This window comes from Eumetopias jubatus, unplaced genomic scaffold (genome assembly GCF_037043125.1).
Source record: "Eumetopias jubatus isolate StellerSeaLion01/CBP00866 unplaced genomic scaffold, mEumJub1_p1.0 scaffold_11, whole genome shotgun sequence".
Taxonomy (NCBI): Eukaryota; Metazoa; Chordata; class Mammalia; order Carnivora; family Otariidae; genus Eumetopias; species Eumetopias jubatus.
Window position 1 is genome coordinate 4,881,036 of NW_028274817.1, and position 15,334 is coordinate 4,896,369.

At 36.4% G+C, this 15,334-nt stretch overlaps 1 protein-coding gene across 12 annotated transcripts in view; it reads right to left on the reverse strand.

Annotated features, from left to right (window-relative positions):
• Positions 1–328: 328 nt before the first annotated feature.
• Positions 329–15,334, reverse strand: part of FMR1 (fragile X messenger ribonucleoprotein 1) — a 38,188-nt gene continuing 23,182 nt past the window's right edge. Inside the window, exons 10-17 of one of the 12 annotated variants that reach the window (XM_088028628.1) lie at positions 13,718–13,827; positions 12,826–12,960; positions 12,251–12,313; positions 9,870–9,956; positions 7,199–7,394; positions 5,467–5,574; positions 4,905–4,987; positions 329–2,680 (exon numbers count right to left, since the gene is read on the reverse strand). In XM_088028628.1, the coding sequence (XP_087884754.1) occupies positions 2,570–2,680; positions 4,905–4,987; positions 5,467–5,574; positions 7,199–7,394; positions 9,870–9,956; positions 12,251–12,313; positions 12,826–12,960; positions 13,718–13,827 (893 nt within the window). In that variant the 3' untranslated portion in view covers positions 329–2,569. Of the gene's footprint in view, positions 2,732–4,904; positions 4,988–5,466; positions 6,477–7,198; positions 7,395–9,869; positions 9,957–12,250; positions 12,314–12,825; positions 12,961–13,717; positions 13,828–15,334 lie in introns of those variants that run through there. The other 11 variants (XM_088028627.1, XM_088028624.1, XM_088028626.1 and 8 more) reach the window with 11 other exon arrangements.

Below are 15,334 nucleotides of genomic sequence, written 5' to 3' on the forward strand. Positions count from 1 at the left end.
ATGGCAGGGTATATTTATGTGTGCACAGACAGGAGTATATGTTTAATATGGTTTGGTGGCACGCTGTGTAATTAATGTGTTGAAATCATAACTGGGAATACGGAGAATCATTTTCCAATAGGTATGTTTTTGCCTTTTAAGGGCACAGAAAACATTATTTTGCAAGGCATATACGCTTTGCATGATAAGTAACTCCCCCCTCCCCAGATACTGCTAATATTTGTTATATTTAGAAATTTAAGAACAGGAGCAAACATCTGTCAGACTAATTTTTTGCTTTTTCATAAGTGCAACTTTTTAATAAAAATTTACATCTAGATAAACAATCTTTAGATTTTTGAAACTTTAATAAGATTTTAAAAACATCATGACTTAGAACTGAAAAACATACACGTTTAGCACACAAATATTGTAATACGAATCAACTCCAACTCCATTTGAAAACATGTGAATCAAATTACAGTTTTAGAAGTTAGTAATTCACATTTAAGCAAGTTAGCGCCTTGCTGAATTCAGCCTTTGTAAAAAAAGATACTTAGTGCATATTGTAATGGCACAATGTGCTTTTGTACCATTTAGTTGATTTTTTTCCACCTTATTAAACAAGATCAAGTTCTTGAAAGTTGGTAGATAACAGCTAACTTCCTATGACATGTGAAACTTCCAGTGGTAACAGTTACATTTTGTAACAGAACACTTTCTATAGATTTCTTTTCCTATCTTAAAATTTTAAAAGCAATCATTTGTAAGGATTGCATCAACATCAATTTAGCAGAGGAAGATCAAACTTTATTGAAACTGCTTGCATACAAAATATATTGCACTATAACCAAACAAATGTCAACATAAAATCCAATCTGTTGTCGCTAATATGTACAGAGAATATTGCCCAAGAGCAGTTACATTACAAGGTCATTCTACCTTGGTTAATTATCTACAGTATTTTAAACCAAACAGCTTACAGATGATGTGTGCAAGGTACCAATTTCTGTTTTCAAATACTATACATTCCCAGAATAAATAACTAAAAATCAACATTAATGTTTGGCAATACTTTTAAAAGACTTTTTAATATTCTTGAAATCATGTGCAGTTTGTTGCCATTTTTATATGCTTATTTGTATGCAAGGAAAAGTAACTGTAAAATGAAAATTCAAAGAAACAAACTCACAAAATACATCAGAGGCAGAACTTCGGTTCGCACGGCTCTGTACAGACTCAGTGGTACCCCTACTTGGAGTTATTTTTTAAGAAAAATATAACATCTTAAGAGTGAAGGTCCTTCACATATTTTTCCTCAGTAAATTTCATTCATAAAAAAGACTCAAAAACAGAACCAAAACCCAACACATCAAAAAACAAAAGAAAAAAAAAAACTAAAGAAAAGAAGTATTTGTTAACCAATTCTAGTCTGCTTTCCAATTCCGCTTATACATTAGACCTAATACTTCAAAGCTTACAAAACATTTAACCTGCTTCCAATGTTTCTTAGACAAAGTACCTGTACTTCACAGGATTATTATGCACACATGAAAATGACCTTTCTATCTCCCCCAAATACCCTTGAAATTAAAATATGAAAAACTTCACAAAACTTGGGGAGGAGAAAATAAAAAAGGCTCTAAGTTAAAATTGGTCATCAGGCCAAAGAGCAGGCATATCCTACTAACTTTCGACCAGGAAGATTTGTTCCTAGCTGAAAACATTTTAGCCTCTCTCAAATGAAAAGATAGTTATTTCTTCTCCTGTCTATACAGAAAAATTACACATCCCTCTCGATAACACTATTTGTCAAACTTCAGTGCAACAAAACAAAAACAAAAACAAGTTCTATTCTTTATACTGCCTAACCTGATGTTTCTGTAAGGAAAAAAATATGGAAAGCATGCATTCTTCTATAAAGTACTAATGTTTGACAGGGTTTGCTACATCTTTTAACATTTAGTGTTTCCAACTTATCTTCCCTGAACTCTGCATCCAAATATAATATTCCTACCTGCCAAGATATAAAAAAGGCACAGATCATACAACTTTTTTTTTTTTTTGCTAATGAAAATGACAAACGTCACATCACACACATCTCAGGGTCCACTAAAATACTGGAAAAGTGGACCAAACATAAACTGACACAGGACATGAAATGACAGTATTTCATGGACTTCTATAGGAGATTGAAAACGGAATTGTAATATAATTACCAAAAATGCTATTTATTCAGAAAAACTGAAATGTACCGGCGAGTTATCACCCGATGCAGGAAAATGGTCCAAATTAAGAAAAAATATCACTGCTCAGTACTTTAAAAAATAAACCAAACTAAAATCCTGCCCTGAAGTGCTAAAGTGTACTTAAATGCAATGTTTCAAAATTTTAACGTATCTTTTTGTGCAAATTTGAAAATTGTTGCTTATGGCCAATACCAAAAAAATAAAATTCTTAACAGAATTTGTATTCATTTCATGCCCTGTGCCATCTTGCCTACTATTTGTCTTTGGCCTAACAAAGTTTTCTAATATGGAATAAGACTTATGGAAATGGTTTAGGAAATATAACTTCAGAATTATGCAGTTTAGGGTACTCCGTTCACAAGTGGTTGCTGACCATCCACGTTGTCTGGCTTTTCCTTCTTCTGGTTACGATCTTTACCCGTGCGCAGCCGATTACCTTCACTGGAGGTATTCTGTAATGTTTTAGTGTGGACACTCCTTTCATTATTGCAGTCAACTCTGATCTAAAACAAGTTATAGTTGTTATATACACAGACCATATCCTATTGTAATCTGTAACTGGCCTGACAAGAAATTTTAAGCCTGAAGTGTAAGTTCCACATGTTAAAAGGGGAAATGGGAGTGAGAATAGAGGAAGTGCAAGAAATTAAGGTCCGGTAGGATTTTTTATTTAGTTTATGATTTTAAAACACTCTTCTTCTTTAATTGGAACACAATGGTCATCTCATTGCATTCAAAGTTGGATAAAAACTCACAGTCCTACCATGTCTTCTTCTAAGCAGAATAAAATAGCGAGAAACAAATAGTTAAAATGAATTACTATTACTAATCACAAGATAATATATACCCATAATACTAGGGTTCAAAAGAATGGGTTGTTCTTAAAGATTGTGAAACACACAAGGGACCCAGATTGATGCCTTCCTATTCCACCTTTACCAGGATAAGAACTCAACTCACTTGTTACATAACTAGCCTTTAGTTTACACCTGAATTATCTATCACGGGCAAGATTAACTCTCTATACTGAGGCTCCCACTGTCTTACAGCAGAAAAATTTGAGCGTTGCTTTCTTAAAGCTTGTATTTTCAGTAAGGCAAGTCAGATATACAACTTGAACTCTGTCTGAAGAATAATACTGATATAGGGAAATTCAACAGCACTCATATGTGGAAGGACTGGAATCCCAAGACATGTGTAAAGATGAATGCAATTCAGAAAATAATATCCTAAGATTCATACAATAGTTTAAGTGTCAACATGGAACACTTAAAACACTGCTAATAATTCCAGATGCTGTATAAAAGGAAGATAATATTGACCAATGGGCTTAAAACAACTACAAATACTGATCTGCTTGAAGTACAAAAGCTATATAGATCTCAAAATGGTTTGCTCTAATTTCAGAAAGTGCGTTCAAGCTCTGGGTCTCAGTGTGTGTTCTAAATGTTTGGCTATCAAGGGTTTAGTGCTTTGACTTGGATCTATTCTCCTACAGAAAGCACAACGTTTTTATGTGATGTCCCATTTTAATTATAAATATGACTATGCATCCTTTTAACCGATACGATCAGATTGCCAAATTCCTGGAACGTGTCACCTTAAGCAGGGAATTAAAAGGCCGGCAGATAAATGCCTTACGTCTCTGTAAAGCACATGTATGTACATCATTTCTTCATCTCTTTACCTAGATCTAAGGTCTTTTCTATTCCTTAAGAACCTGCCAATAGTTAACACCTACTTACAACTACTATGAATCCTACGAAATATTGTCATGAAGATTCTGCTCTTAAAAAGCATCTCACTAATCTTGGGTGTTGGTCCTAAACCAATCCATGGTCAATAAGGTACCCTAACTACTTGCATTAAGGATTAAAGAGTTAAAAGAAGCAGAGGAGAATATGGGCTCTGGGAATCATATACACCAGGGTTCAAACATCACTCCACCGTATGCTATGTGACTGCAGACAAAGGACTGAATCTTTCTAAAAGCTTCAGTTTACTCACCTAAAGAATAGAAAAATAAAACTACTTACCTCAGGGGGCTGCTGTAAGATTCAATGAGATAACACACACACAAAGCACTTAGCAACGGTGTCTCACATGCTCAGGAGTAATTTTAAAATTATTTAACAATGGGTTCAGCATAGGTGATGACCAACTGAAATGGGGTCTCAGAATAGAGGCTGGTTCCAAACAGCTGGCTGATTCAGCACATACTAGCTGAGAGCACCACTGGCCCAGTCTATCATGATTATTACCTATGAGATAAACATCTTCTTTTCCTTACGTTCCACTCAAAGAGATCACCCTATCCCTGCAACTCAGGGGAGGAGGGGTCCACAGGGTTTACTCAGGTCTCTCAATACATTCCAGGATGTCCCTTTTCTTGGGGGACTTGGGGGGGGGGGACCACCAATGTGGTATGGAAATCCTAATGGACTGTCAAAGTCTTCACAAATGCTTAAGACTGCACAGTCTCTAGAGAAATTTTCTTTGTATATTTGTCATGAAGAACTAAGACTGCACACAATTATAATGCTGAAAGGAAAACATTTCTTTGCATGTACCAACTTTGCAACTTTCGAACATGCTTAAAAATCAAGTAAAATAAACTCGTAAGTCTCAAACTATAGTAATTCAAATAATTTAGATGTAAAGAGGCACACAGTTTACCTGGAGGGATCCATCTGCTGTTCTTCCTTTAGCCTCTCTTGGATTACGTGGGCGATTATCTGTTCGGGAGTGATCGTCGTTTCCTATAGGGTCATTTTCAAAAGGTTCAACAGTTAACGGATTCTGACGTGCTTACTGGAAGTTCTTTATTCCCACATTCTCAACTGATTTAGACCACAGAATCTAAAATATAATCAACAGTCTAGTGATTCCAGTTACCTAATACTTAGAAATGTAGCATGCTACCAAGAAGCAGAAAATATTTCAAAAGCATCATAATTCTGCATCAACTACGTTACAGGTCAACCCGAGCTAACGATCACATTATGTGTAGAATCCTCAAAGAAGCTGCATTAGTTATCAGTGTTTCTTCCTGTATTCTACACGGACCATGGGAAAGCTAATGTCCTGTTGACTACTGCTGAGCCTTTCCTCTGTTGACCAGTATAAAACAGGACAAATGGGGTTTCAGTAACACATCCCTGAATCACCAAGATGTTTCACAGAACTTCCGCGGTTAAAATTCACCTGTGATTATTAAGACATGAACACATCTGTGTACCTTTGAAGCCACCTCCACGTCCTCTTCCTCCCTGTCCTCTTCCTCCACCGCCACGTCGTCGTCCGTCTCCTCTGCGTAGAAAGTTCTCCCTCTCTTCCTCTGTTGGAGCTAATGACCAATCACTGAGTTCGTCTCTGTGGTCAGATTCTGTTTCAGAAGCATTTGATGCTTCAGAATTAGTTCCTATCGAGAGTTAAAAGTTATATACCGTTGTCCGACTTAAAAAAAAAAGTTAGGTTAACAGAAGCTTCCAGAGACGTTTCAGGGGTAATCCAATACTCTTCCCAATTTATAAGCCCAAAGAGTACTATCACCTTCCATTTTGTAAAACAAATTATCTTAAATTCAAAATGAAGGGTTTCACAATATTTGAGGTTATTTTGGTTTAAAACGTTTTTGGTTCTCATTAAAAAAAAATAAAAGGTATTTTATTAGCCATCTAAGTTCAAACCTGAGTATGCCACATCATTAAACAGCTGTGCTCCTTTAAACATCTGCGCTCTCTGGAGGAAAAGTTGTCTACAACAGTTAAATGCAATACCTTGATAAACAAACCTCTATAAAGAGAGTTCCTTTTAACAAGGTTTGGCCCAGGGACAGCGGGGAATGCATATATTTTGGTCACCTCTGAGAGGGTGGCAAAGGCCACCATGGCAACTGTCTCAGGGAAGGGTCTTTTGTGGGATCAGGGATTGAACTTAGCTGAAAGGGGATACGCTTGCCTGATGCTTGGTCCACAACCTTCCCTCCCATTCCCACTGAGATAATTTATCATTAATAAAGGAATTATTAAGATAAACTCATTATGCATGAGGGGGTGGGTTAATGATGTAGGGGGGATGGGAGTGGGGAAAAGAGCTCCATGGTGAGGTGGGACTTCAACAGCAAAAAGAACAGACTGCTGGGAGAGGGGTTAGGGGTTAGGTTCAAGGTTGGCCTTAGGAGTAGGTGTCTCTCTCCCCCACTCCAGAATATCAACTCTACTACCTCTCTCTCTTCCTCTGTTGGAGCTAATGACCAATTATAGCTTCACCATTATAGCTTCTTTCCTGTGGATCTTGAAGGCTTTTCCATCTTAAAGAGTTCCTTTTTGAAATGCAAATATTTGTGAGATGGATTATACCTTATACCATCATTAGCAAGTTACATAGTAGATACACAGTTGAGCAAGAAAGACAGTAGGCACTGGCAGGTGGGGACAGTGTTCAGTGGAAGGTACTGGGAGAGAAGAAAGAAGCACTGACAGAAGAGCTGGGAAGGCAAAGAGAAACTTTGCCTACTTCTTGACTGTGCCTAGGGCTGACTTTGGCCATGACACTCAAAATCACCTTATGAGCCATAGGATGCAGAGCCCTGATTTACACAGTCCATCCAGCAAGTATGACCAGCACATGCCTGACAAAAAATGAGCCACAGTACACAAATGAAAATAATTTTGGCTATACAGTAATAAAATCAGGAAAGGCCTTAAGAAAGTCATCAACACACAAGGGCTTAAGCAGATTTATCCCCAGTCAGAACGTGGACAGAACTCACACCTGCCCTGTAAACTCTGAGTGTTATCATCAGGTTTTAACTCTATATGTCTCTTGCAACACAATTTGACCCACTGTGAATCGGAAACCATGTAGTGAGAAACCGTTATAATGGGGTTCTAATGAATATTAGAGAGATTAGCAGCTATTAAGTCTAGGAACAGATAAAGTTACTGAGTAAAATGCTTAGTTTGTACCTGAAGTATATCCAGGACCGCGTCTGCCGTGCCCCCTATTTCTGTAAGGTCTACTACCTCGACCCATTCCTTGACCATCATCAGTCACATAGCCTTTTTCCTTATCTGTACGATTTGGTGGTGGTCTAGAACTAGCTCCAATCTGTCGCAACTGCTCATCAATTTGTAATCTCTCCAAACGCAACTGGTCTACTTCCTATTTAAAATATACAAGATAACAGTAAAAATAATTTGACATTTTACTTAATAATACCTTTCTCCTTTTCATCAGATAAAAAAATATACTGGAAATATTTCAATTTCAGTTCTAAACTTATAGTAAACACTGTTACACAGAATTATCAGGAAATTGAATGGTCTCCTTAAAAAGAAAAATTACTACAGATAACAGATTATTGATGTCCATAATTAGAGATATAACAAAAATACTCAGCATTAAAATTCTACTGAATAGAATTTAAAGTTGTTTGATTTGGCACTATTATCCAACAGAATCTGTTAAGGCACAGATATGCTAGTTGGGGGACTTCTTGATGATAGGATATTCAATAAAGCAACTTTAAAATGCAGGTAAATGACATTTAAGGTTTAACGAGCTAACCTTTAAAGAAATCACACACTGTAAATAATCTTAATTGAAATATATTTGCCAGTTAATATCTTAATTTACAAAGCACTGAGTTTGGGTCATCTTCTGCTTTCAAAGAACATATATTATGGTAGGTCTTTGGATGTGATTATACCATTAAGGAAAAATTATTTTCAGGGAACCGAAAATGCTCCTGTTCCTTATATGGCGGGGAAGGGGGGGGGAGCTATTTAAGAGCTAACCAAAAAAGTTAGATCTTAACATCATGCCTTGAAACCTCTTAAAGACTACAACTGTGCTAGAACAAGTACAACAAAGAGTATTCATGTTGATCAAAAATATACACCTGGGGTCCACTGACAGACCCTTACACACAGTGCTTCTGATACGTTGGGTTCTGTCAGATCCAGATGAAGCCTCAATTCTAACCCCCGTCCTTCCAATCTCCCCATAAAACATCTCCTTTAATGGCTAAGAGGGAACTGGATCCATAATTCTAATAGTACTGGGTGTCTTGAGTAAAGCAGCGGCCATCATAGGGACTGTCTACATGGACAGTCACTGGATAAGCCCTGTTAAGCTAAGTTCTTAAAATCTTGGTTGTGGAAGCTTCTGGCAAAGAAAGGGCAGATACATTTAATCTGTGCTCTGAACCAGAATTTCTGTTTTACAAAGGACTTGAGCAAAGGAGAGACTGAGTAGCTTACTCCAAGAGTACAGTTATAGCTCATGGGATGGGTGTTATCTTGCAAAACAGAATGGTAGTCCAGGTTATCCCACTGGGGCAAAGCAGTCACCTTTTGGTGAGAGATGCCAGGCCCAACCAAGGGAAGATCTGGTGATGGAAAGAATGGCAACAGGACAGCTGCTGATAACCAAAAAAGATATTCAATTGTGAAGAATAAATAAAAAGATCCAAAAAAAGAACATTAGTCAAAAGAACAAGGGATTGATCACAATGCAACCCTAACTCTCCAGGTCATCATAATTATTTAAGCTAAGAATATGAAGAAAAACACATACAAGAGATTACAAATAAAACACACTTTAGAACAAAAATAAGTAAGCAAACCAACAGGGTATCCTAACCATGCAAACCTTGCTGGATGAAACCTTCCCATTTTCAATTTATTAACTGACCACTCTAAGAATGAAATGCCTAACTATTACACTTTCTTCCCCCTTATTTGCATCCAAGTAAAATTGTTTATTTCTTTCAAGAAATCAGCAAAAATATTCTTATTAAGATAGGATCATAAATAAAATAGAAAGCTGGATTATTTTTAAAATCCTATTTAATACTAGTCACTTGTAATTTTGATGCATATGGATATAAAGAAGAAATTTTAAAAGTGACATGGGTAAGATTTTATTTAATTGGATTATAGAATATTTTGGCTAAAAGAAATTTTAAAAGGCATCCAATATAGGGAGAAGTGACTTGCCTAAAGTCACATAAGCTAGTTCATGGTAGAAGAGAGACAAGAAGCAAGTCGCTGGACTGCCAATCCAGTGCTCTTTCCACCACTAGTTCCTGATTTCCAGTTTGCAATCTAGAGGAGGCATAACTGTACAAATTCTAACTAAAACGAGCATCTACAAGACACAAGTTGTTTATATTTTGGATAAGAAAGTATAGAGAAAAATACAAAGGGTAAACATTTAAACAGAGGACTTCAGGAAACACTGGGATTTCAAATGACAAAAAAGGACAAACAAAGGCAAGTGTAAACAGACACAAAATTTGGCCTGGAAAAAACTCACAGAGGCTAGAAAGGATCAACTGGATGAAAAAGCTATGTACAGGCATACCTACATTGAGTGTAAGGGTTTAACAGAAAAATAATGGGAAATAGGGGGATTTATTGAGAACTGGGATATTGGTCCTTAAATTTATAATGATAGAAAATGGACTCGTGTTTTCAGAAGGAATATAATAAGCAAAACAAAGTGAATATTTGCTCTATTGTCATTCATTGTAATGTACAGGCTAGAATGAACCTTCACTGCTAAAAGACTGACTGTGGAGTTTTTATATTTTAGTACAAAAGGATCAGAAGTTAAAGTTCTTCTTGTTCTTACCTTTAAATAGTTCAGGTGATAATCCAGAAGAACGGTGGCATTAGCAATGCTGTCCTTTGTTCCCACAAAAACAAATGGTACCATACCCTGAAAAATAAATGGCAACAATAATCCTATAAAATAATGGATTAATCTGACAAAAATGCAAATAATAACTAAATCCCTAGCACAGGGCCTGACAAACAGTAGGTACACAAATGTTTGTTGAAAATATAAATCAATACATCGAAACAAAAGTAGTTGGCATATTTTACACATCTACTGTGAATAACGACAGATCAATACAGCAACCCCGTGAGTGTACCGGATTATTATGTTTTAAATGCTACTATTAAATGTTGGCAAAATCACAAATTATGTAATTCAAAATTATACAAGCTCTGATATGAGATGCATATACAAAATGAACACTTTAAAGTACTCTTATGCATACACTACAGATTTTCTCTAGATCAAATTCTTTAAAGAGAAATTCAGAGTTAAATACTAGGGCACAGAAGTAAAAACTAAATCCGTTTTGCTAACCAAGAGAGTACAAACAAAACACAAAAAGAATTAGGATAAATTAAAATGCACTAATTATTCTGTGCGGGGGTTTGGGGGTTAGAGGCAGGTCCATGAGCACAAAATTTAGCATTTCAGTAAATTTCAATAATGCACTCTGAAACTTATAAAAGGCTGAATCAGAAGGAAAGTTTGATCTTTTCCCTATGGTACTATTTTAATATAAAGATAGATTTTTAGAAAGGAGTATACTAAAAGATTTATACTTCTAGCTCATCAGTACAAATGAGAAAAAAAATATTTCTTGTCACAAGTTCTAAGGAAGCCTAGGTGTCATGCAAACTAATAGCTGGCAATTAGGGCCTTCGAAGTCAAGAATACGTCAATATTTTGCTAATATAGAGAAATACACATGGTTACTGATATTCACATGTGACTATAGAAAACCATATGGTGGCTTTGATGAGGATATAATTTTCTAGCTGTGAAAAATCAAGAAACTGTCTCTTTAGCAAGTGTCACTCTTTTAAATAAAAAGAGCATTCATTTGATAGGTGTGGCTACTGATGGGCTGCTTTTGCTTGCCTGCATTCAGGAGACAGCATCTTAAATGTATGTGGGGCTGGAACAGGGTTTTTCTTTTCCCTTCTACATGAACATGGCTGTTGATGGGGAACAAAACTGAACAATTAGGAAATAATGCTTGTAAAATGTGCTTTATCTGGTAGGCAAGGCACTGCTTCCTAGTAGCAATGATCACCTGAAGAGTCAGGTGCCACTGAAAACCCATGGGCTTCATATGGATTTTTTTGCATTGAATAATATATGAACTATGGAAATAATCAGGCCTGTGAATCAGATCTACTTTTCTCAAAAACATTTTTGACTGTTTTTTCCCCAACTGACATTGTTACAAAGCAGTTAAACCTTATTATTTCCCAAAATGTCATATGATGAAATGCTACACTCTTCCCTCTAGATCACGTATGTCCAAAATAGACTTTGAAACCCTATGTCATAGATTTAGTCTGACCACTTTGGAGCAAACAATTTTAAAACATTTTCTCTTTCCCCACATCCAAACTTTTGTTGTACCCAAGTGCCACTCTAATTTGAGCACATCACTAGGGGACCAGAATAGTAAAATGAAACAGGGCCAAGAGCACAACGGTGGCCTTCAATATGGATGCTAGGAGAAAGGGATTCCTTGACCGGGGTAAGAACTGAGCTGCCCAGCAGAGAGGAATATCCAATCCACTTGTGGTTATATTTCTCTTTATAAAATGGCAGTTTTTGCTTTTAATCTCTGGTAAGCCACAACATTTTTCCCATAAATAGTTCTCGTGGGCCAGGTAGGGGGCCCTGAGCCTTCAAGGAACTCATGATGTGGCCAAAGAGATTAACAAGTGAATGTCTATGTAGAAAGTGCTACTGAGAGGGATGAGCACACTGGAACACAGAAGGGGAAAAGGGGAGGAGACCGTGGCAAGTACACAAGGCAAGCTGCACAAGGAGCAAGGTCAAAGCAAGGTGGGAAGTTGGAGGGTAAAGAGCACTCTGGTGTAGGAAACATATGCATACAGAGATAATAGTGTTCAGAGATCTCTAAGTACTTCAGTATGGTTCAAGCCACTCTGGAAGGCAAAGGGGGGGGGGGGAACGGTAAGATGTGACATTGGACAAGTGAGCATCAAAGAAAAGCCTGATAAGCAACAGGAAGGAACTTGAGCTTTTGCCCCAGGGCAATAGATGAACATACCCCAAAACACTCCTCCACCATCCCCCAACCCTGATGATCATTTGTAGTCTTTCTTAACAAGGGGAATAAACATTAAAATATAAAATTAAAATGTATTTTTCAAGGAATGTTTTCCTACCTGCCAAGCCTTGAGTTCAGGTTTCTGGGATTCCCCTGCTACAATTGATGAAACCACTAACACCTAAAGCAGTATAAGGAATGCAAGTGATGTCATTAACTATAACAAATGATACACAGAAGCCTGAACGCAGGACTTTCACTGTAGGACTTCTAAACCCATTTCTAAACAGTTAGGTTAGTTCAAATAGTGAAAACCAGTTTCTAAAATATGGTTCTAAGTAGAAACTAAATGTATCTAACAGAAGGTACATTTTGAGCTACCACAGCCTGCAAAATTTCAAGATACAGCATGAAAAAATGAAAGACCACCCTCAAACGAAAAAATGTGATCATTAATTGTAACCCCATATTTTATGTTTATACCATCATATTTGTCACTGTGAGTAAACTGAGAAGTAGGTATCACTTTGGTTTGTAATCTCTCATAAGATGGCAATCAGATTTCAAAAAAAAAAAAAAAAATACATGAGTAGACTATAAGCCTAACCAGAGAAAACACCCAAAACACCAACTGTGACATCTGGGTCAAAGAAATTCCTTTTAGTATAATTCAAAGTGACAAATATTTCTTACCCTCTGGACTTTTGTACTGTTAGGTTGAGAAAAATGAGTGCTGTTTTCCTTTATATCTATATGTTTTTTTTCTTCAGAGGGAGCAGGTCCAACCCTCGAGTTACTGGAAGGTAGGGAATTTGGTGGCATGATTTCCTTGTAAAAAACACAAAACACAAAAGAGAAAAAAGGACCAATTTAAAAGACTGTATTTAGCCCTGATTTTGTATCAATGATCGTATTTTACGAATATAAATTATTATAAACATTTTTGGCAGACAGAATTAGAGAATGCAAATATTATGCAATAAAACCCCCAAAAGGTCTAATATCAGCTAAAAGCAAAGAAGACTAGACAATGTGTGAAAATTATGGCAATTTGGGGGAATTTTATTTTAAACAGTATCGTACAGAAGAGTACACCCTTACCTCCCCCAACCCACACAAATACTTTAAAAGTTGCTACCAAAAAGCATATATTCATGAAGATAAAAGTGAGGGTTATAAAATTTAATGACTGGGAAGAGATATTATGCCCAGATAAAAATTTAAGCACACAAAATAAATATACATACACACAAACTAAAAAAAAACAAAGGATGAAAGCCAGAAAACCTAACTAGTGTCCCAACTGGGTCTCTGTCAGCAACATTAAGTAGTATTTGAAAAGTGCCTTATACTCTTTTTAAAATTTATGACCATCCATTTTAAAGACTGAGAAAGAAGATTTGAAGGCGTTCAAATGACTAGTCCCAAGTCACTCTCCAGCTACGACAATGACTGGCATGACTCATTGTCAGAATTTTTACATTCCCAGCATGTGCATAGTTCAGAGGCCTCTAAATTAACATGTTGAATAAAACAATAAGAAACTTTTATCAGACAAACCAGAAACCCATGCACTATAACATACCTCTTCTTGTGGAACACTTTTCTCATTTTCGGCTTCAATTCTCACCCTCACAACTCCGGACTTGTCTACAATTTCCTGAATCAGTTTTCCATTTTTTCCTATTACTTTGCCTAAGTCAAGAAATGAATAATTCATGTTTGGTTTTAAAAACATGTATCTCAAACCAGTAAGCACACCCCACTGTAAACTATCACATAAAACTGTAAGATTTCAAAACCAAAACTTTTCAAAAAGAGTTAAACTGGCTTTCTGTTTTATTAGGTTGTCACTGTTTAAACTACTTTGGTCACGTATCAGAGGTATTTAAATCTCAATAACTGACGGGCTAATTTTGAATTTTTAAGGAATCTCCAAGATAGGCTCTTATTTCGCATAAAAGGGTCTACGTGAAACTTGCTGGTACAGTGGTATGTATCACTCTTTCTGCAAAGTTCTGTGAAAGGAATTAAGGGAAAGGACAGATAATAGAAAATACATTCGCTTATTCATTTGACCATTTTAGTTCTGTCTGTACCTGATTTAAACCTGCTTCTTTGCCCATGGTAAATACTTTTAGAATTTTGTATGTCACATTTATAAAAGATAGATTCTAAGTTTAAAAGGGATTTAAGCAGCTGTACATACATCTAAAAGAAGTGCACATTTTTCAGGCCAATGTGTTAACATAATATTACTCCTGTGTATCACTCATAAATTGTACCAGTATATTAAAACGTGAAGTGTGACTTCTTAATCTTTATTAGTCACAGAATAAAAGATTAAGAAATCACACTTTAAGATAACTCAAAACCAAAATGAAAAAACTTAAAACCAGTTCAAGATTAACTACTATTCAATACCATCTTTTAAAACTCCAAAGACTTCAAATACCGGTAATAAACAGTCATGCTTTCCCTCATTTTATAAAACTCAATCATATCCTTTAACTGGGAAATGACTGCTTTCATAGCCATCATCATGCATTAGTGTAAAGCAAGACTCTGCAAATAAACAAACTATTGGCTCCGGACGTCTACATGTGAATTACATCAGCTTCTAAGTGCCCTCCCAAGGTACCTAAAGCACCCTTATACCAGCCAAGACCATCATGTGCTTGTCCCACCATCCCATCTAAGGCAGGGATGGGGAAAAAACTGGAAGTCAAAATTTGCTTTGAGTCAATCCTACAGAAGAACCCAGGGAAAGCCTCACAACAGGAACTGGTGGTTCTTCTAATCAGCATAACCCTGGCACTCTTGCCATGTCTGGCAGCCTCACGCATCCCTGTAACCTCTTTTGACTGGTCAGTGGTCGGGGAACAGAACTGACACGAAATCAGGACTCCTGATATAGGTAGGTCCTTTTGTCAATTATTTCTGCTCCTCTTGTCTTCAAATGAAAAGAGGTGCGGGGAAGAGAGAAGTTACATGGAGTCATCCCACAGTTTGTTTTTAATCTATAACACCTGTATTTTCATGAATTAGTGTGATTTTAACAAAGGTCTAAGTGAGTCAGGAAAAAGAAAAATGAGCTTGGCACATGTTGCTCTTAATATCTTAACTATCCTATGTATTACATGTTAACTATAATTAACTGAATAATTAAACCAATTCACTGTCAGAGTGGATGAAAAACAAG